General features: G+C 35.0%; 1 protein-coding gene across 6 annotated transcripts in view; it reads left to right on the top strand.

Moving 5' to 3' along the window:
- PHF3 (PHD finger protein 3) overlaps positions 1–22,493 on the top strand; it is a 52,004-nt gene that overhangs the window by 11,060 nt on the left and 18,451 nt on the right. For 2 of the 6 annotated variants that reach the window (XM_014263446.2, XM_014263445.2), the window contains exons 2-4: positions 8,378–8,494; positions 9,041–9,202; positions 10,360–12,169. In XM_014263446.2, coding sequence (XP_014118921.2) covers positions 9,061–9,202; positions 10,360–12,169 — 1,952 coding nt within the window. In that variant the 5' untranslated portion in view covers positions 8,378–8,494; positions 9,041–9,060. Of the gene's footprint in view, positions 1–1,853; positions 1,968–8,377; positions 8,495–9,040; positions 9,203–10,359; positions 12,170–19,124; positions 22,483–22,493 lie in introns of those variants that run through there. The other 4 variants (XM_014263447.2, XM_005518124.3, XM_088052368.1 and 1 more) reach the window with 3 other exon arrangements.

Here is a 22,493-nt window from a genome sequence, read left to right as displayed (position 1 = left end):
AGCAGTAGGAGCAGGAGAGTTGTACAAATTACAGCTCTGACCTCAGTGTTACTCTGTTAGTGCTAGGTTGTCTGGTACTGAGCTGATTCTGGATGTTTTGCTTTGGTTGGCTTCAAGACCCTGGAATGATAATAAAATTATTTTTTTTTATTGTTTGGAATACTTGATTTGGAAACAATTTACAGCAAACTTTTAAATAAAAATAATCTCAGAAATTATTGCACTATTACACTGAATTTCATGCAAGAGACAAAAATATACTCTATTCTTAGCAGTTTCTTTATTTGACTGGAAGTTTAAAAAACATAATTTTTTAGCTTCATTATTGAGAAGTGTTATAGATTAATGCAGTTGCATTATTATATCAATGTTTAATTTTTTTTTGAGCAAGTTTTATGAACTGTTTCTGAAAATCTTTATGATTTCCTAATCATAAAGAACTGGGGACCTTTTACTGTTATTAACAGACTAAATTTTCACCTTCACTAAATTAGGTGGCATTACATCATGGAAAACTGTAAATCAAAGTTTATGTTGATTAAGGCAATGAAAAAGCTATCAAGCCAAAACAAGATATTTGGTGCTTTTTTCCTGCTTCAGAAGAACATTTTTGAGGCCATCCTTAATGCTTTTGTTTCCTCTTGCAATAGTCTGTATTCTTACGCATTTTTGTCTGTAACCTGCCAAATAAAAATTGTATCCCTCTTAATATGCATAAGGCCTTAAAATGTACAAAACTAAACCACATTCCACCTCTCTTGCAAACTCTTTTGTTAGATCGCATCCTGTGCATCCTCCAGTAAACCTGTACTGCATTTAAAATTTTTTAATTGACTCATAGGGTACAGCTGGATATTTTGGAAGGTACAAAGAAACTTTCAGGTGCTTCCTGGCACATATTTCTCCTGAAAGTAGTGCAATAATTAATACTATTAGTACTTAAATAATCACAATTAGTTTCAAGGTCCTTAAAAATAAGTGAGCAAATACATTTACTTGGCAGCTACTATTTCAGGCTGTCAGAAGACTAAGGCATTCAAAGCTAATTTGATTTATGCTGAGTTTATGAATTTAATGTTTTGTTTTTAAATCTGAAAGCACCAATAGAGCTACATTCCAGTAAAGAAATTAAAATGTGTAATTTGGAGTTAATGTAGGTGTCTGAAGGAACATGAAATGTTCTTGTTGTTGCTTGTTCTCTGTAGGTCTTGATAAGAACTGTCCTTATTCTGACATGGTAGGACTGCAGTATGTGTTTACAATTTTTTAGTTAAGAATAATGAGCATCAGTTTGAAGTACAGTTTCTTTGCTTGTCTTTTTTCCTTGGAAGTTCATATAGTTGTGATTTATTTTATTTGTCTGATGCTGTTGGTGATCTAACACCGCTGATGTAGTCTGCTGGTAAGAATGTGGTTATTGAAGATAGTAATACCCTTCATAGGAATTAAGTCATGCAAAAGCTATTTTTCTTGGTTTAGGTGGAAGCTTATCTGTTCACCAACTTCAATTTGTCTGAAAGGTAAAAAAGCATAACTCTCCTGACAAAACTTGCTTAAATGTATTCTGTATTTTGCATAACCCATGCCTAGACTATTAAACAGTTTATGAAAAGGAGCAAAGTGCTCATGGAAATTAATTCACAGGACCAGCAAAGGACAGATTTATCATATTTGATGCTTCTTGAATAACTGGAATGTATTCTGTTTTGTAGAACTTTAGAAGTGCTGCAGATTTCGTGCTACAGCTTATTTGATTGCTGTGAGCAAGCTGAAGAGATAAAGGTAGTAATACTTAAACTGAGGACTGGTGTTGTAGCTAAAACAGTAATCATATCTTCTAGATAAAATGGAGGAGCAGAAGGCATGGTTCACTAATACTTCTTTGAAAGCAGATGTGAACTGAATTCAGGAGTAGAAAACCTATGCACAAACAAGATGCTATCTTTATATGCCTTCAACCCAACCGTGTAAGTGTGAAATTTCTTACGTGAACAGGAGTATATGAGAAGGGCTTGATTCAGGCCTGCTTCTTACCCACATGCCTTGTTTCTCAAGATTGAGACGTTTTCTCTGCTTTATTTTGGAGATCATGTGTTTTTGTTTTCAGAACCCCATTCTCTCTTGCTCTTAAGTTGGTTTTGAGTGTGGGTTTGTTTTCTGCTCTTTTTCTTACTGCTTCCTGGACATCAGTTTTTGTTGGGAGTTTTTACTGGCCTGATCCAAAGTTGTTACTCATCAACATATTTTGCTGAGGTTTAGGGTTTACATTGCACGTCATTCATCAAGAACTAAGCTTTTTGTCAATACTAAGCTCTTTTTATAGTGAGTTACCTGTTACCTGACTGTGTGTGATGGATACTGGTAGCAATTGATTGTATGTCTTTTAAACAGTTCTAGTGCGTGCCTATAAGAAACACATAGAGACATCTATCCAGAAAACACAGGTTTTGTAAGTTGAATTATAACATCTCCTGGGGAGAACAGTAGCATAGAATCAGAGAATGATGTGGTATGCAAGGGATGACCTCTAAAGGTCATCTAGTCCAGCCCCTCTGCAATGGACATGTTCAACCTGACCTTGAAGGTTTTCAGGGATGGGGCATCTACCACCTCTCTGGGCAACCTCTTCCAGTGTTTCACCATTCTCATAATAAAAGAGTTCTTCCTTACATCCAATCTGAAGCTACCCTCTCTCAGTTTAAAATCATTACCCTTGTCTCCTGTCGCTATAGGCCATACTAAAAAGTCTGTTCACATTTTTCTTATAAGCCCCTTTTAAGTATTAAAAGGCTGCAATGAGGTGTCTGGTTCTTTTCCAGACCAAACAACCCCAGCTCTCCCAGGCTTTCTTCAACAGACATGTGCTCCAGCCCGCCAGTCATTTTTGTGGCCTCCTCTGGACTCACTTCACCAGGTCCATGTCTTTCTGGTACCAAGAGTCTCAGTCAGCAGTACTGGTACATGACAAATAGAAGGACTATGACAATGGATGTTTGTTGCCTATCTATTGACAGGCAGAACTATATCAGTACCAATAAAGCAGATTTATGTTTATCTCTTGGCCTCAATCCAGATTGCTGGATTTAGATAATTTCTTTAGTTAGATGACACTGTTGGTCAAAGACCAGCAGAGACCAAAGACAGAACAGACCAAACTTGCTGAACTTGCTCTATAATTGCCACTGAGTAACAGAACGAGGTTAGAGTAATAGAATGAATGGGGTTACCTTTTTAGCTTTGATTGAATAATTACGTATTTAGAGAAGAGAACAAGATTCTTTGTGGGTGATCCTGGCTATGGCTTTGAGCAAAGGTAAACATAAGCCTATGACTCTCACAAACTTGATAGGGTAGAGGTCAAATTTTGCTGAAATCCTTTTAGAATATGTATGTGAAGGGTGACTGCTAAACTATAAAGATGTAGTTAGGTTGCTGGTTTATGGAGCTAGACTGAGGAGAATGCTGGTCCTACAGCACAGTTTAGAAGTTTTGTTAACTCTGTGAATCAAGGTACAAACTATCCACATCTTATTCACTGCAGCTCATAGGAGCTTAGCAGTTATGGAGAGCTCTTCCTGTCCTGAAGTAGGTATAAGCAGAAGGACCATGTGTCGATAGTAGAAATTGATATAACTGCTCTCCTTGCCAGTTAAAGGACAGAATTTGACAAAATTAAATTTTTGAGAAATAAATGAAATACAAATTCTTGAAGCCGTCAGAAGTGTCCCAATTCATGTTTTAGGTGCCTCTCTGCTTCTTTTCATCAATTTGATCAGGTGGCTGTTCTTACAAGCTGTGCATGACCAATGTAAAAATTATATTGTGTAGAACAGCTCTTGGCCATCTTAAATGTTTGAGTGGTGTGAGTGGGTGTGGAAGCATGCTTTTTGGGGTTGTGTTGATTTTTTTACCTTATTGAGCAATTCATTCACAAGAAGTGGAAACTGAAGTTTAGAATATGACAACTCTTTTAAGAGCAACACATTTATTTCAACTTTGAATGGTACCCTAGTGATTTATGTTTTGTTCTGTTCTTGCTGGAAGACATGCTGGAAACTTATCCACCTGTGAGCATACCAGGTGATACTGGTCAAATGCCAGTGAGCTAAATAACTTAGCATTTGGACTAAATTGGTAATTTTTAGCTATCACGAACTATGTAACTTTTCAGAATGTCATTTACTGGGATAGTTTGATTTGTTATAATACAGGGAATGGAATTTTAATTGCATATAATCTGGAGACATTTTTAGATTTCATATTAAAATCAAGCTTTTAACTAATTTAGTTTATGGGTATGTTTATCGAATCGGGTACTTAGCATAAATGATGAAGAAGATTGATGCTGTAAGAGTGTACAAAATGTGTTGAGGACATCTTTTTAATTGCCTTTTTTTCCCCTGTCCCTCAGGATTGCTGCTGGGAAAATGTTTCCCTTGAGTGCAGTCTGCTTTTTCTAGTTTTAGTCTGTGTTTTCATGAGTATTGTTAAAAGCAGCATTACCTCTGCTAAAATCATGATCGCCTACTGAATTTTTGAAGCCAAACCAGTTTTTCTAACTACAAATAATGCTTTTCTTTGGCTGGTGTGATATCTGTCTGTGTTAGGCATTTCAGGCTCTTTTCACTAAAGCCAAATGTACAAGTATTTTTCCTCCTACATATGAAGTAATTTTGAATGTAGCTTTGAGATTTCAAAATTTGGTCTACAGCTGTTTCTCTCAGTTTTCTTACCTCTTTATGCCTTCCTTCTTCCAAGCTGTCCATATGAACAGCTACACAATATTTTATGACCAAGGTAGTAACTTTTCTGGATAAAATTTAAATTTACTGTATTGGTGTTGAGAACCTGGAGAATATTTATTTTGCACCTTTTTCTGTTTGTAGGTGGCAAACTCCCTGTATTCGCCAGCTTAGGTCCTTCTGAAGTATTTAGTTATTTATGCCTTTGCATCAGTTTCATGGGTAGAGAGAGGTTGTATCTGTACTAAGATTTGCAAAGCAATTTAGATTAGCTCTCTGATTGGTAAATACATGAAGAATCTCTTCTTAATAAAATCAATTAATTTACATTAAAGGGCTTGGTTTGGTGTGGTGTTTTTACTTTGTTGAAATTTGTGTTTTTCTGTTTCTTATTTCCAATGTAAGAGGCTTGTGTCACTAAAGAACTACAATTCAGGAGGCTTGTGATGTAGCTCCATCTTTTTAATAATATGGGAATGCAGTCCTCTGTCAAGATACATGCTGTATTAAGTTTATTAATCTTAGCTGATTTTCATATGTCTTTATTCTAAAGACTATACAATTACCTCTCTACAACACAGATATTAATGGGGAATGGGAGCAAATGTTCAGTTAATATTTCATGTTACTTACTGTGATTCTTTTCTTGCACCGGTCAGTCAACCCAACTTGCAGACAAATTCTCAGTTCAATGGGCTACAGGTGAACTTGTAAAACAGTTGGAGTTTGATGTTTCCTTAAGTAAGTTACGTCATCAGTCACGTAATTTCTCTTGAAAATATATCTTCTTTTAACAGAAAGTATTTCTAATCTTGTTTCTTTAACATATGCATCACAAATGTCAGTAGAAAAAAGGTTTTTCATAGAAAGTATACCATCCTCATTTTTGATCTTGAGACTTACTGACAAAATATTACTATCTCTGTATGTTTGGTTGCTTCACTGGAGTTTATTAGCTCTTCTGAAGGCTTACCTAGACATGGTAGTTACTGCTTTAGACTAAACTATTTTCATTGAAGCATAATGTTACATCTTTATGTAGTTATTAATGTATAACATAGAAATTTTAAAATATTCAACCATTTCCATATAATCTGTGATGCTTATATGGAATCTGCTGTGGATTTGCACATTCCTGCCATTAATGTGATTCAGTTGGACATAGCATTTTACAGCAGTGCAAAGCTGAACAGCAGGGATGTTCTGTTTGGTGTGGTTACCTAAGCAAAAGAAATTCAGGGCTAACATCTACAGAAAAGAAATTTATTTCTACACTTGGTAGAAATAAACTTGGTATTTTTACCTTGGTCAGTGTGTCAAAAACCTGAGTCTTTCTGTCTTAGTTCTGGCTGAAAATAATTGAGGAAAGTCTTATGTTAATAAAATTAAAGATTTATAAATGTCATAGTTTTTGCTGATGTATTTAGGGATGTTTTCTTCTCTTTACTTGCTCTTTCACCAGAAAGTAAGACTTGTTTTCTTCAGTTTTGCATTGCTAAAGAATTAAAAAATAGTCATGCTTTTGTTTTAGCATTGGGAAAATGTTGCTTTAAATTTGCAAATAGACTGTTTTTTACTCTATGTTGTCCTATTATGGTATAACATACATAAATGTGAATCAGCAGTATAGTCCAGAAGTTTGGAAATTTAGATACTTTACAAATAATGGAGAAACTCAAAATAAGATGAAGAAAGATGAAGGTCCCTAGTGCCTTTTCTGGTATGAATATGTTGAATGTGACACATAATTTTCTTATTTGCAGTCTGTTCAGTTGTACACTGGTGTGCAACTCCTCCTATTCAGAGAAGTTTTTTCTTTATTTATTCCTTTTTTTTTTCCCTATTTCATTTTTCTCATTTCTATACTTATTGCTGAGATAATCTTTAGATACTTGTTACTAAGATCATCTCTACTTCTTTGTTCTTTATTTTGCTTTTGTTGGTTTACCTTTCCTAGGGTTATTTCTTTACCTCCACTTCTCCTTCATAATTTACTTTCCTAGTCCTTTTTGTATCTATTGCTGTTCTGTCAGTTTTTCTCTTCCCAGCAGGGTCTGTGTGGATGCTCCTCATCAGGGGCCTCATGAGGCTGTCTTTACTAGCTGAGTTGTAGCTCAGGTTTGAAATTAGCAAGATTCTGTGCTTCAGTTCCTCTGTAAAATTAAACCTACAGCACAGAGTCTTTCTTGTAAGTATGAAAATACTGTAATTCTAATATTTCAAACTGTCAATAATAGACTGAATGTGTCTCTTGTTATTAATAAAGGAGGGTGTATAAATTCCTTAACTTGACCAAGAACATTGTAAAGCCCAAGACTAATGTCAGCCCTTTAATGTGCTCCAGAGTTGTTTCAGAAGCTGTCCTAGTAGTCTTTATTTTTCATGTTGTCTTCAATAGCTTAGTAATTTAGTTCTGTACATAAGGAACAGAAGTGGAGAAGTTTTGTCACAGTCTCTTCCCAAAAGCCAGTTTCGTGTTTTGCAGGAACACTATGAAAACACAAATACCAAAGCAGAGCTGCTGGGAGGATATAACCCTTGAGAACACGAGAATGGGCAGCTGGAGTTAGGGTGAGGGTCCGTCTCATTCAGGTTTCCATCTTAGACAATGGCCAGTATTAAATATTGACTGGGAAGATAATGTCTAATAGGGCAGTTACAATGTAATTTTTTTGCCATTGTGCCCAGTATGTAGCTTGTAGCACATAAGTGATTAAGGAACACACTTGAGTGGAGTAAGACCAAGTTTATCAGCCTCGTGCACCTTGTGTGTGATATCTGTATGTTTGTAAACATACACAGATGTAAAGGTGGCTCTGTGGATTGGAGAGTGGAGGTGGACAGGAATTTCCACAAACACTTTTCCTTGTAATTGATGTGTACAATGCAGTAACTAAAAGTTGTGGTTAAAATAAAATTAATGACCATAAATTGTTAGCTTAACAAAGTCATAGCTTTCAGCTCCTGGCAGCCGTCTGATTACAGAGGTTCAGAATGCTGATTGCCTGGTGCTATGATCAGCCTTCCTTAAGAGACTGATAAAAAAAAATTCTAATATTTGAACTTCTAACGTGTTGCTTGGTTACTTTATTTTTTTAATTCTTCATGGCAGGTGATTGCAGATTGATAGATTTGGTTACCATCTGTCTTTGGATTCAGCACTGTTTTACGATTTCCAATTTTTGTTATTTTAAAAGTATTCTTGTTATTGTAGTGTCTTCACAAGGGCATTGGTTTTTTTAAGTTGCAGTAATTTCAGACTTGAGAAGGACAAGGAGTTGAGAGATTTTCTGAGCTGGTCTAAAAATTCTAACAATTTTTAATTTAACTTCTTGTTTTTTTGACTTTTGTGATCAATATCACAATAATAAGTTAATTTATATAATTTTTAAGTAAGCATTTCATAGAAATTTTTAGATACCTTATGTATGTCATGTGAGTTTATCTTAAAATGCTTCAAGGATGGTGTATTTAATAGTGAAAAACAGGCATACTTGATTGTTTGGAGCCTCTCTTTTATTTGTTAGACCTTCCTACATATTTTGTAAAGTCACTTGGCTGTTTGGCTTGATGTCACAAATTTTGCATCCCATGGGGACCGGAATTCATTAATCACACATAGGATCTTTAAATAGGAGAGACTACCACTGCAAGAACCAAAATTAGAGCAATTGAGGAGAATGGCTGGTGTAGTGACCTGACTGCCTCTTAGGAAACCTGTTTTCAGGAGCGACCTCTGGAATCTTTCTCAGGTTAGTGGAGGAGAGGAGTTCACCAAAGACAGTGTTCCTTGTCCTGGGAGGTTAAGTGCTTGCTGTGCTTAAAGGTCTTCCAGAAAGGCATTACAGATGCAGATATGTGATATGGGTGGGGCTGAGAGTTTTAAAATGCTGTCCTGTGAGAAAACTGTGATTTTTATACTCTACACTTCTGGATCAGCTCTTTCTGCTGTTTACCTTTATCTTAGGTGGGAAGGGACAGTGAGGGGCAGCTGATCCTCTTAAGACTGGGGACCTTTTTGTGGCAAAAAACCCCAATAAAAATGTGACTCCACAAAAACGCTATGGGGACTATCTACAGAAGTTTTAAGCTGTGGATGATAGCTTCTTCTGCACTGAAACTGTCTCACATGGGAATTTTCTGTCCTTCATTTCTTCATATTTTTCCTCTTTTGTTTGATTTTAGATGGCCAATTTATTTATTTTTTAATGTCTCTTCCCCTATCTTGCTCAGCATTATAGCTGCAACAGTTGGTGATCATTTTAAGTTTTAGGCTCTTTCTTGTTTGTTTTTTCCAGTTATTGGTCTTGATGATACTATGGATGAAGAAGGAGTTAAAGAGAGTGGTAATGACACCATTGATGACGATGAGCTTGCTTTACCTAATAGGAATTTGAGAAGCCGTGCTGAGGAAGCATCAGTCACATCACCGAGGAAATCACCACGTTTAATGGCACAAGGTGATCATAATTGTGTGTTTGCACATTTGAAGTAAATCAAGTCTTTAAAATCCCACCTCCAACATTTATAAATTCAACTTGGTTGTGTGAATTCCAATATAGAAGCTTCCTTTATTATACACTGCAGCTAGAAGCTGGCATCCATAGGGTATGAGTCAATTAGAATTCCTCTTTTATAAATATTTAGTGTCTTGCTTATGGTCATTAAACTAATTTTTGAGATTTTGATCCTTTTACCTACATAAGGTTAATAAAGTAGTTCTTCACCAACAAAAGCATGATGGAGGTGCAAAACAGCATTGGAATATTAGGTTAGCATGTCTCTATTTCCAATTAAAGTTTTGATTCTATTTTTATTTATATATTCTCTTTTTATTTTAAATTAGGTTATAGTAATTGCAGTCAGAAAGTGTTTAATCAAAATATCTATAGTTTCTTAATATTTTATTTAAATATTTAAATTCTTTGTTAGCTAATTTATAATAAAATATAATAGTATAATAATATACTATAATTTATAATAAACTATAATAGTGCAGGGTTTCTAACATGTTGAACTGTAGTTATTTACTGCTCTGCGTTTTTCCCCTATAGAGCAGGTTGAGTTAAAAAGATAAAATTACTTAATATGGAGATCAGAATTTAAATAAGAGCCTGTGGCACAAAGCTTGTGATTATGCTGTTTAGAAAGGCACTGGAATGGTTATTTGTTTAGAAAATACAAAAGTTGTCATCAGGTGAGAATGTGACTGGATCTCAGATTTGTAGATTGTTCTCTAAAAGATTTTAAACTTTAGTTATATTTCTAATCACAATTTAGCTTGTGCAATTTTTGTTTGAGGAGAAAAGGCTGAGAGGTAAAAAAGTGGAGTTAGTTTTGATTGTGTTTCTATCATCGCTTGTGTTCTGTATGTACTACTCAGAAATTCCATAGCCTTTAGAATAATGGGATTTTACATCCAAACTATGTCAGTGTAAAATTGAAACGCAAGTAATTTGGTTTTGGGGAAGTTTTTAAGTTTAGTAAACAACTAAGCTTAAGTTCTCTTTGTATCCAGTAAGCTAAATTGGGGTAAGTCACTTTTATTCTAGGTAAATCTTGTAGTTGCGAAAAGAGGGAAGCAGATTAGCTAAGAGATTTCTTTTTCCCTTCCTAGAACCAGTACGGAGTCTGCGGCAGAGCACGCTAGCCAAGCGTTCGAATGTTGCTCCTCCTTCTAATACCAAGAAATCATCTGTAAAAAGTGGATCTGCTCCAAAAAATGGACAGAAACAAGAGAGGAGTCCAGTTAAAGAGATGGATGTTGCTGCACACTTGAAAACAGAGCAGCCAAGGGAGGTTAGACGTAGTACAAGGCGATCAGGACAGGTGGAAGGAACAGCAGCAACAGCATCCCAAAATAATACAAAATGCCTGCCTGGTCCTGAGGATGTGAAAGAAATAAAATCTGAAACCCCTGAGCAGTCAAAAGTTGAAGAGACATCCCAAGAGTTAAGTTGTGCTAATGTAACAGAACCCTGTTCCCCTTCTCCTGAGGAAACAAAGGAAATAGTAGAGGTTGCAATGAAGACTGACTCTGAGAATGCTGAATCAGTTTGTTCAGTATCTGCAGATACTGAAATGATTCCAGTTAAAAATCAAGCAAGTGATGTGATTGATTCAATGGGCTTAGAAAATTCTTCAGAAGAAAAAACTGATAATAAAACAGAGGAATCAGAGAAAAAAGAAGAACATAATCAAATTGAAATAACTGGAAAAGATAATGATTCATCTAGTGCTTGCATGAATACAGATGAAATTTGTGAGACCCATTCAAATTTGTCCAGCTCTGTGAAAGAGGGGGTTGATTGCAGTTCAGGTTCCCACAATGTGGAAACTCTTGATGAAAATACTTCGTCAGTAAAGGAATGTGTAACAGAAGCTGGAGGTGATGACAAGGAAATGGAGAAAACTGAAACTCCATCTGAGAAACTATTGGACAGTACAGACTGTGATAGTAAAGACTTGAAAAGCAAAGAGTTTACTTCTGTTGACCCAGGAAACAGCATTTTAGAAAGCACTGTTGTTGACCAATCAAGCCAAAATGTACAGCAGCAGATCAGCAGTACAAAAGCAGAAGGTCCAGAGGCATCAAAATTTCAGGATGATGAGAAACAAATTGGTATTTCAATAAAATGTGAAAAGAACATTAGGCCCCGGCATAGTAAATCTGTAGTACAGAATAAACAAAATCTGGCTGCAGGTACTCGACAGAAATCAGGTACAGTACAACAAGAAATGACACGGTCAAGAACGAGAGCTGGTGTGGCTGTTTCAAGCCTTCACAGTCCCTCTTCAGCAAGTCTGAAGCGAAATGCAGATGAGCAAGAGAGTCATCAGCATCCAAGTAATCCAGTTAAAATTAGGAAGAAACAATGTGATCTGGGTTTGAAAGTGAAAAGTAGTGTTTCAGGAGTGACTGTAAAAAAACAGACCAACACAAAGCTGAAGAAAATACCCCGGGTCCAGGCTTCTGGGCAAGCCCAGAAGTCATCAGCTCAAAAAGCAAGTGAGAAATCTCCTACTCATCAAAGCTGTTCTAAAGATACCCACCACTCTGTGCATTCCTTGTCAGGCCATGTTTCACATCCTGCTCAAAAGCAATCCAGCAAACACCAACTTGCAACTGGGCTAAAAGCAAATAGCTCCACAAAGGAAGAGGCAGAGACTAAAGATCCCTCTGTTGTAGAACATCTGAAGGAGGATGATAAAGAAAAAAACAAGTCAAAAAGAAATGATAAGAGTCTCCAACCTCGCCAGAGAAGAAGCAGCAAAAGTCTTTCACTTGATGAACCTCCCTTGTTCATTCCAGATAACATTTCAACTGTTAAAAAAGAGGGCTTGGAACATACCTCTGCTAGCGAAAGCAAACATATTTGGGTGCCCAGCAAGCAGTGTGGCTTTTGCAAAAAGCCACATGGCAACAGGTGTGTGTGGCAGTGTTTCTTAGGAATTTATTACCGGTCTTGGAAGATAATTTTTTTCTTTCCACCAAATGTTTCAGGCTGCTCATGCCAAAACACGGTCCTAGTCTTGCAATACAAGTCTGTATGTTATACATCCAGTTAATTTCCTTTGCACTCATACACTTTTTTTTTTGTCATTTAAACAGAGCATTAGAAACTAGTTTGGCCCAAAAGTTAGAATAGAAATGTTTTATTTTATGAGTACATATTTTGATTAATGTGTAATTCTTACTATGCTGTTTAATTATGCACTTTAAACTTGACTTTTTTTTCATAGACAGAATTTAGATATCTGTGTTCCAGGTTGTCATTTCCTTCTTTCCAGAGACCTCTTAAGTGGAAGGATCACCATCAACCAAAAAAACCGAATAGTTATTTACATGTGACTTCCATCTGGTACAGGTCCAATTCTAATAGTAGAGATACAGAGATTTTTTTTTCACTTTGTGTAATCACTGCAGTGAGATTTCTTTCATGTAATAGTAATTAAGTAGTTGGTGGGGAGGCGAGAAAGAACATGAAAGAACCCCACAGAATTTCCATGTGGGCATATCTGAAATTGCCTTTAAACTTAATAATGAGGTTGCATATGAAGTTGATAATATCACTTTGTGGCAAAACATTATTCTACACAGTGAGCTGAAAAAGACCATTGGGTTTCACTAATGATCTATCAGTCCAAGACTAAGAATTCTTTTATTACACTTACTGTGTTTTAATAGTGAAGTATTTTTTGTTGCTGCTCTACTTGCTAGCCTACTTTTTGGTTTTTTAATGTCAAATTGAAGATATTTGTGATTAGCTTATGTGAGAGAAAATTTTAATAGTCATTTTTAGTGCCTGTGCTCTACAACTCCATACATCAGAGTGAAATATGGAACAATTACCTTTGGCACCTGAGGGGTTTTTTTTGTCTTTCGTTTGTATCTAAGAAGACCTTCTGAGCTTTATTGAGTCATTGTATCATATTTGAAAAACAAATACATGAAAATTCATTTACTGTACAGCTATAGTAACCGCATCATTGTGGCCTACTAAAAGAATTAATAAGAGGTTTGCTCTGCCTGGTTGCTGAGGATTACTTGATTGAAGGGGTGCTCAAATTTAGTTCCATGTGGTTTTATTTTTTAAAAAAATTCCTTTTATTTTTAAGGCTTATCATTTGTGTCTTTGTAAGAGTGTTTAATTTTAAGCAGATTGCATTTCCTTAGTTTTTGTCATCTTAGGCATTACCATGACAGTAGAACTGTGAGTAGCCTGTATTTCAGTGAGTTGTTTACATCCCAAAAGGCTGCTTTCTGGATACAAAAGTGGTTCTATAGATATTTTTAAGCAAAATATGATATTTGGAATTTAAACTACTTGACAGCTGTTAAAAATGCAGCTTGGACTTGAACTTGTGCTATATTCTTTATATTTTTGCTAGTATTTTAAACATTCTATTTTTTTTTTTTTTTTTTTTTTTTAATGTCTTGTTAGAGTTCAGAAAGTCTTGACTTTTATTACTAAATGGATCTAACCAGTGTGGGAAGATGTGGCAGTTACTCAGTTAAATCTAATTATTTTAGTTTATAAAGTCCAAGTAGCATTACAGAAGATACAGGGATACACAGCAATACAGGATTAAGTTCAACAAACCCAGTTTTGCATTGCCTGTTCTTACTGCTGCCAGAAGAATAATATAGTGTGTGAATCACCAGCTGAGATTGGACTGGGACAACCCATGAGTTGCCACAGATGGTAATTACGGGTATCGTCAGTTTTGGAATGTCAGTCTTCAGTGTTTTAGGGTTTTTGTGTTGGAATTGTGTTATTTTTTACATCTGCATTGCAAAACTGTTGCTACAACCAAGACTTTCAGCAGAAGATAGTCAGATTTGCTAAATGTAGAAAGATTCTTAGCACATAAACACAGAATTTTTATAGAAAATTAGAATGTGACTAAGACACAAAGTGGAATAAGGAAGCTTGCAGTATTGAGCTTCATGCCTAACAAAATTCGATCATGCATGTCAGTGCATGAGCTTTTATTGTTACTAGTCTAAGTAATAAAGTTTTCATTTGTTTAGATTATTTTACTTTGTAGTTTTATACTATAAATAACTTAAACCTTGCAGATTCAGTTGCTATCATTAAGATACAAGAGGAAGCAAAATTTGTATCTCCAGTGCCTTGGCATTTTTTCCTAATTTAATTATTAGTGCAAGAAAAAGAAAATACTTCTAGTACAGTGCAAAAGAGAAGAAATATAAGATGATAAATTTAAATTATGTCTCTTGGAAGCCCATCAAAACAGTCAACATTTACTGTAATGAAAAGGGGATTTTAATTCACTGTTTGGACTACTTTTCAAGGAATTTTTGTTTCCCTTCTGAAACCACCTAGGTGGTCACTCTTACCCTTTTTTCTCTGTTCATTGTATAAGAGAAAATGAGAAAGTGTAAGACACAAATACTGTCAAAAGACTGTGTGTTCAAGAAATGTCAATGGCAAAGCTAAGATCTGAAACGTTTGTGTTTATATCTTGCTATGTGGTTATTTCAATTTTGTCAAATTTTATTCAATGCTGTGGTACAAATTGCTTGTAGGAAAAGAAGTTAAAATGAGGTTGCAGCCCCAAACTGGGAAATAATTTTTTAATATTTACCAAGAACTTTGCAGGATGTCATGTTAAAGTAACATATTTAAAATTCAAGATTCAGAGTAGTAGTCACTTGAACGTTTGTGTATTTCCTGTAATAAATGTAAAGCCACTAACTTGTTGTTATTGTAATACCAAGCTTGGAGAATTGATTCAGGTTGAAGGTAATGTGTGGAAATTGTGGCATCAGCTTTCTTTGTGTACAGAATTCCCAAAGGGTAATGCTTACATAGGCCTTACACAGATCCAGAGTAATTTTGCTCTGCCTGCTACAACAACAGTAAAAGGATGTTATTTCAGTATTATTTCAGATCAGCACGTGACAAACGGAGTAAATTTATATCTTTAGGGCTGCATGCAGTAATTTGCTGGCCACATGCAAAGTCAAAGTATGCTTACTTTGTACTGCAGATACAGTGGGTTTGTCTGGAAGAGGAGCAATTCTGTTTTATAAACATGAGATCTGCAAGATCAAAAAAGCTTGCAAGTGATAACATCTTGCTTTGTAAGAGACAGTGCTTGCTTGCTTTCTCTTAATAGATCATTGGGCACCTGATCTTTGAACAATGACTTCATGCTCTCTTTTCCATGTGTCTTGAAGTTTATAAGCTGTAACCATCATAGCTGTTTTATATATATATTTTCTTTACTCAATGGGTTGTCAGTGTTTGGCTATAGGACTCAGCCTGTTTACTTGACGTATTGTGATGTATCTTTGCTACATGACTAAAAAGAATTGCTCATTCCTATGCAAACTAAGCCTTGTGTTTCTGCACAAGTCAAATGACAATTTACTTTTTGTAATTTTCAGCACCTCTGAAAGGGTGTTTTGTCACTGCAACGTTTGAATTGCTACTCATAGTATACAATTACTTTGAATATGTTTGATGTTGCCAGCTTGTTTCCATATTGCTCTCAGATGTATTCTAATCAGTTAATAAGATAAATCATATGCTAAAATTTTCATTTATCTATCTATAGATGAAAAGTATGTATGTGTATGGATATGAAAAATATCCATATTTTTTCAAAATGTTAGACTGAAGTTACTACTCAAATTCCTAATATATCCAAATGATGCTGAAAATGCTTTGTCACAAATACTAGTTACTCTTCTGGAAGACAGATTAAAAGTTGTTAAAGATAGTTGAATTTTAAAAATAATATGTAATTTCTTGGCATAGTGCTAAATGAAGATGGTAGCTCTGGAGACATTGAGAAATCTGCTAATGTAAGATTTCTCTGATTTTCACTGTAGATGTTCAAATTCTCTGCAGGCTGGAGGGCTGAACTGGTTCCTTGCTTGTACAAATAGATAAAACCTAACAGACATTTTTTAGATTGTCTCCCTTGTCTGTAGTCTGTTTTCTTTAACAAGAAGTTTGATTAATTTTGGATGAATAATTCATAGCAGGCAACTTGAGATACTCTGTTTCTAAGCAAATTTTCTAGAAAGCATTACCACAGAGCAAGTTTGTAACTTTAATTTGGTGACTTCCTCTTGATTTCAACAGTTCCAAGTAAGATTTTTTTTTTTTATAGTAGGCTGTGGAAGTTTGATGATTCTCTAGTGCTGTTTTGTGGTGGTTTAGTGGTTTTTTTTGTTGTTTTTTTTTTCTTTTTTCTTCTACTTTTTTTTTTCTTTGGTTCTGGTTTTTCTTTTTGTTGCTTGGGCTTTGATAATCCAGCTTGACCTCCGACCTCACAGAAAAATTAAGTGATACAGGAGTAGATTTTACTTAGGATATTCCTTTCTCTCAACATTTCTGTTTTATTAACTATGCCTTAATATGGAGGAAAAGTTAGTAATGCTGTAAAATGTAATTAAATGGAAAGTACTGAGGTTGATTTACCAAAGGCACATTGATCTCTTGCTTACATATAATTTCTAAAAAGTTCCTTTATAGCTGTAGTACAGAAAGTACTTTGACTGATGGATGCAAACTGCAAACCATTTTTACCCATAGTAAAGATTTGTATTTTAAAAATAGTGCTAAATGTCAGTAAATTGTAGTGGATCCAGGTTATCATACAATTTGCACGGCCAATACAAAAGAGAGTGCTTGAGAAAGGAGTTTTAAGTCTCCAAGCTTACAGCCATCCTTGAATTACACATGCGTATTTTTTTTAGGGTGGTGATGCCTGGCACCAGTGGATAGTAAACAACAAACAATTTGTTGTGAGAACATTCTTCATAAGGAACAGTAATTAAAATAATGATGGTGCCTGAGTCCTAGTAAACGTTCATTAGATGCTATGAGTATGTTAAGTAGCAGATTATGCAAGATGTCATCAGTTTGCAGTAATGGATGATGCTTTTAAATTTTCTGCCTCTGTTGCTGCTTTCTTCCTCTGTGAAAAGCCTTGCAACATGAAAAGCTATCGTGCTTTTCCACCCACAGCTATAGAAGAACTGAATGACACTATAAACAAAACAACATTATAATGTATAATTAGCGAATGAGAAGACTCAACTGTGATTTTTATTTATGGTTATGTAATAGTATTTGTAGATTTTATATGGATTATGTTACTATGCTGCAGTATTGGCAGGATTATTATTAATACCAGTGGCATTAAGGAATCAAGCAAATGGATACCATAAGTTGTCTAAAATAGTTTTATAAAAGATAAGCATAAATACAAGGTGCTTATAAATACAATTTATAAAGCATGTGATGCTTATCCTGCAGCATATGTAGAATCCGGTGTTAATGGAGCTTTCCTTAATGATTATGTATATGTATATATATACACATAATTTTTAGTGCAGATTTGTAATTAATATTAGGAAATGTATTCATTTTTTTTTCCGGGTTGTGGGGAAGTTTAGTGGTTTTGGCTTTGCTGTTTGGCATGTTTCATGAATTTATCTTGAATTCAAAAGACATAGGGTTGTTTGTCTTCTTGCTGCTTCCTTTTTGGAGGGATTCCTGTGATATGAATGGCAAAGAAAATTATGTCTTTAAGAAAGAGAAGAAACATATGTAATAAAATATGGGTTATTGAAATTTAGTACTTAGGGAATAAGTTTGCTGTGTGTTTTTTGAGATAGGTTTGTGGATTTTTTTTTTCTAGAAGATCAGAACTTGAAAAATCATTCCACTTGTGTTAGACTTTGTCAAAAAGGAAGCAAGTGGAGCTGCTATTTTCTCTGTGTGCTTACAAGGTAGTGCAGATTTATTTTGGACAGGCCATATTTCGTTTGAGCTTTGTATCAAACCATACTACTTAACTGATCTAGAACATACTCTCTGCTAAAGCTGCCATGCCATGAATATCTTGTCCCTGCTCTAACATTGGCTGGACTGTAGCATCAGTGCAGCAGAGGAACAGGTGACATGTTAGTGCAAGTTTACAACAGATCTGTGGTAGATTGGTGAACAGTGCATTAAGGGATGAAGTGCAGATGGGGGACTTGCTTTAAATACTGAAGTCTCTATAAAGTCAACAGTGGGTTTACTCCTCTTAGGTGAGTTCAGGGCTAGGGTGTTATTTTGAATAGTTTGGTTTGGGTTTTTTGCTGGTTTGAGATTTTTTTTGGTTAAGATCTGCGTCCTGTTGTGGTATTTTTCCCATTTGCTGTGTATGACAAATGAGAGATTAAAGAGAAGCAATTGTTTTGAAATTAAATGATTTTCTGTAGCAGTACAACTTATATTATTAATTAATGTCCCACACTGAATAACACTTGACAGCTGATTTTTATTTTGTTTTACTCAAGTATAGCTTTACAATGAAAAGCTGTTTTATGACTAAGGTGGCTTCTGCCCATTTTATAGTAATTATTTTCTCTGGAAACTTGCTGCTGTTACATAACTTGAATATATGAAGGTAATTTTAAAATATGGTCCATATATTGAGAAAATAAATTGTCCAAGCCTGAGTTTTTCATCTAAAAAATTAATTTAATTTACTACAAATAAATACACCAAGGGAAGTCTTCAATCATCAGAGAGATTGTGGCAGGTTTGCATTAATTATTCTGTTTCTTTTTCATCTATTACTTTCTGATTTTAAGGTGTCTCTTTTCATGCTGGTATGTGGTCTACCATAGAGATTCTTTAAAGGAATGAAACAGTAGCATGCTCTATGCAAAAGTCCCAATGAGCTATAGTACTGTCTGCTGTTGTCTGTCAGTTTCTAGAAATTTTTCTTATATTAAAGTCCAGTGAAAACAAGTCTTCCATTGAATGTGGCATGATTTAATATTTTAAAACACATTTTTCTTTCTCTTTCAGCTTTACATCTTCCAGTCCAGCCTTACAACATGGGTAAAAGTCCTGCACTTCAAATTTGAAGCAATCTGCAGTCAGAAAATTTTGATGTTTTACTAGTCCAAGATACCAGAACTGCTTCAGTCAAAAATAACAACTGTGCAAAAGGACATCCTTGAGCCTTCAAACAAGGCTTCAGTTTTTCTTGACTCCCCTATTTAGTTTGGACATTGTCCATTACCTAATCATAACTGCTACAAATCATAGTTGTTTTGTGTGCAGATAAGAGAAACAGATGTAGAAATGGCCTTACGGTAAAAAGGCATATCTACATTACTGGTATCAAAATCAGTATGTTCTCTGCCAGCCTCAAAAGTTGCAGTCTTGCATTTGACTAGTGTGGAAAAAAATACAATTAGTAGAAACAGTGAATTTTTTAGGCAGCACCAGTATTTTTATTACCATGTCGTATAACTAGGTTCAAATGAAACAATTGTAAACAACACATTCTGTTTTATAGAACAGGCATCATGGACATTTCCTGATTCTTTTTGTAGTCTTGGGTTCTGAATCCTGAATTTTGAAGTTTTGTTGTGTGTGTTAAAATATAGTGTAACTGAAACCTTGTTGTGAAGACTGGAATGAAACCAAATGAATCTTCCATCTTCAGCAGTTTGCTTGAATGGCATCTCTCTCTCGGTGTGTAGTCTTAGTGAAGAATGATCTTTTCTGAGCTGAATTCATTGTAGGGTTTTTTTACTTTAAAAAATTTATTATTTATTTGATAGACCTGAAAATAAAGATTTAAAACTGGATACATATCCTGGTGCCTTACTTACACACCATCTCTATTACTCCCCTTAATATGTGTGAGCTAAGCTGAAAAATTCCATGTGCTGTCAGTAAAGGTGTGCAGCATCTTGTGTATTTTGGTTTAATCTTTTCATTCTAAATATGAATCAGAATTTTGTTTTGGTCACTGAATGCTGTGATCCATCTTCCTCTTATAAAAATTAGTCTCCAATGCCTGAATTTACAAACTGAGGAAAAAAATACATACATTTTAATAAAAATTCAATTAATAGCAATTGTGGCTTCATGATGGTGTATTCTTGGTTTCTGTTTATTTTTTAACAACAGGCATTAATTCCTTAGGACACCAAAACACCCTTTAAGCATGATGCTTTGACTGTGTGATTTTACTTTATTTCAGCTTTTGCAGAAAATCTTACATGGGGAATTTTTATAACCAGTTTGTGTTCCCAGAGCTATAGTAGTATTTTCTTACAGTGGTACAAGATGTGTTCTCTGTATAGCACTTGCTGTGGACCCTTGCAGTTATGAAATAGGCACTCACCTTATATTTCCTGCCCGTGCATGTTTGGCTCTAGGCTCTCAGAATGGAGCAGTGAGCTTTGTGTAGTAGTCCTGTCACTTCTTTCTTGTTTTTCTGTTGTGTTTATAAATGCTGTGGTATTACTCTGCTGAGACCATCAGAAGTAATTGTGCCCTAACATTACCTTGCTTGATTTTGGAATTTGCTGGAACATGAATCTGAAAAGATTGAGATACAGACAAACCATGAAGGAACCTCTGCCTTCCTAATTAAAATTAAGAAGTAGATGGGCAGATATTGTTTGCTAGTGACAACAAACACCATTAATGTACTTGCAGCTCAGAAAAAGAAAATTCAAAATGAGGAAATATTTTTGTTCCCAAACTAGTTTAAAAAACACTTTATTCAAATCTAACAAACATCATCATAGGCTTTTTCTCAATCTGATGGACCTCCAGAACTTCTCAGACTCATTTTGCATCAAAATAATATTTTCTTCAGCAGAATTGTAATCCTGATGTAGTTTTTCCTTCTCTTCTCTTGTTTCAAATGTCTGCTGTTACTAAGAGTTTTCATCTCTTTGAGGTAACAGTAGTTTTTGAATACAATACCTTCATCAAACCACCTGGAACACTTATTTACAGTTCTGGAGAATGAGGGTTGCTCTAAGCACATCTGTAATGTTTATATGGTTCTGCCAGGTAGGTAAGTCAGCATATAGCAGATCCTAGCCTGAGTGGGGACGTATGTAAGTTAGGAATTACTTTGGAAGGCAAGTCTGTCGTCTTCTATGAAATTCAAAACCTAGGAATTCAGTAAGTAATTTTTCAGTATTAACAAAGAATTTCTGCTTTCTTTAATACACTTGCAGTCTTTCTGGATTTTCTTTGTCCAAGCTATATGTTAAAGTACACATCTTGAATACAGTTTATGTAAGAATAAAACAAAACGAAAAGAAAGAAAAATTGAACAATAAAACCCCAACAGACTAAAAAAAACACACAAAACCCAACAGACAACCCCCTCCCCCCCCCTCCCCCCATGAAAAATATAAAAGGGGAAAGAGAATGTAAGTGGATTTTACAAGAGATCATCCTACATCATTTGAAAGCTATTCCTTGGTGCCAGGTTCATTATGTGTAAAAAGTAATTCCTACCATGTAAGTTTCCTGAAGTAGTTGGTTTTTAGCCTGTGGAACTTCAAAATTCCATATCATTCCCAAATACTTGCACTGGAAATTGTACCTCTGAGTGCAATTAGGTATTCATGATACCTGATGAAGTTTTCAAGATCCTTCCACAAAATAGTGAGAAATTATGTTTTTATTTAAGACCAGGTGGTCTTTACAATGCTTGAAAATACTGTTTGTAGCTAAAGTTGATTCTGCTTTTAAAACGATGCAGTTAAGTGACTCATGAGTTGGAGGATGTCCTTTAAAAGATAATAATTTTAGTGTTTGAAACAGCCTTTAAATAACTATTAGCTCTGAATAAAATAGCTGAGTAGTGCAAAAGTGCATACCTTATTTAAAAGAGTCACTGCAAGCTGAACAGGTGGTTCCAGAAACCAAGCTTCTGCCCCCATACTCACCTGAGAGAGAATGGAAAGCAATTTCCTATAAATAAATTAGTAATAATGGTCTAAGGAATGACATGTTAAATACCAACTAATTCAGAATAGGTTGATATACCCATTGTGTTTGTCAAAACATTTAAAGACATGCTGCTGTGGAAGATTTCAGCTGCTGATGTGTTTGTGATGAATGATGACAATTATATTTGTAGAAAAGTAAGGATAAAATCTTGGAAGAAAATTTTCAAGTCTTTTCAAACAAGTTTACTGTTACTGAGAGTTGCTGGGTTTTTGGTTTTGTTTTTTAACATTCATAAGGACATTGATAGTAGTCTCAAAAGAAGTTTGGTAGGATTTAGGACCAAGTTACACAAACACCGTGAGGTTTTGATAGTCTCTTGGACTACTTTAAAAAGCAAAAAGTCAAAAAAAATACTTCTCAGGAATATCATACCATGTCGTAAGGCTGGAGATGGATGTAAAGTACCAGAAAATATCACTCACTAGGTAAGAACAAA

The sequence above is a fragment of the Pseudopodoces humilis genome, chromosome 3 (assembly GCF_049639895.1).
Source record: "Pseudopodoces humilis isolate 2021_Gansu_Grassland_sample_001 chromosome 3, ASM4963989v1, whole genome shotgun sequence".
NCBI lineage: Eukaryota > Metazoa > Chordata > Aves > Passeriformes > Paridae > Pseudopodoces > Pseudopodoces humilis.
This window is presented reverse-complemented; position numbering and strand designations above follow the sequence as displayed.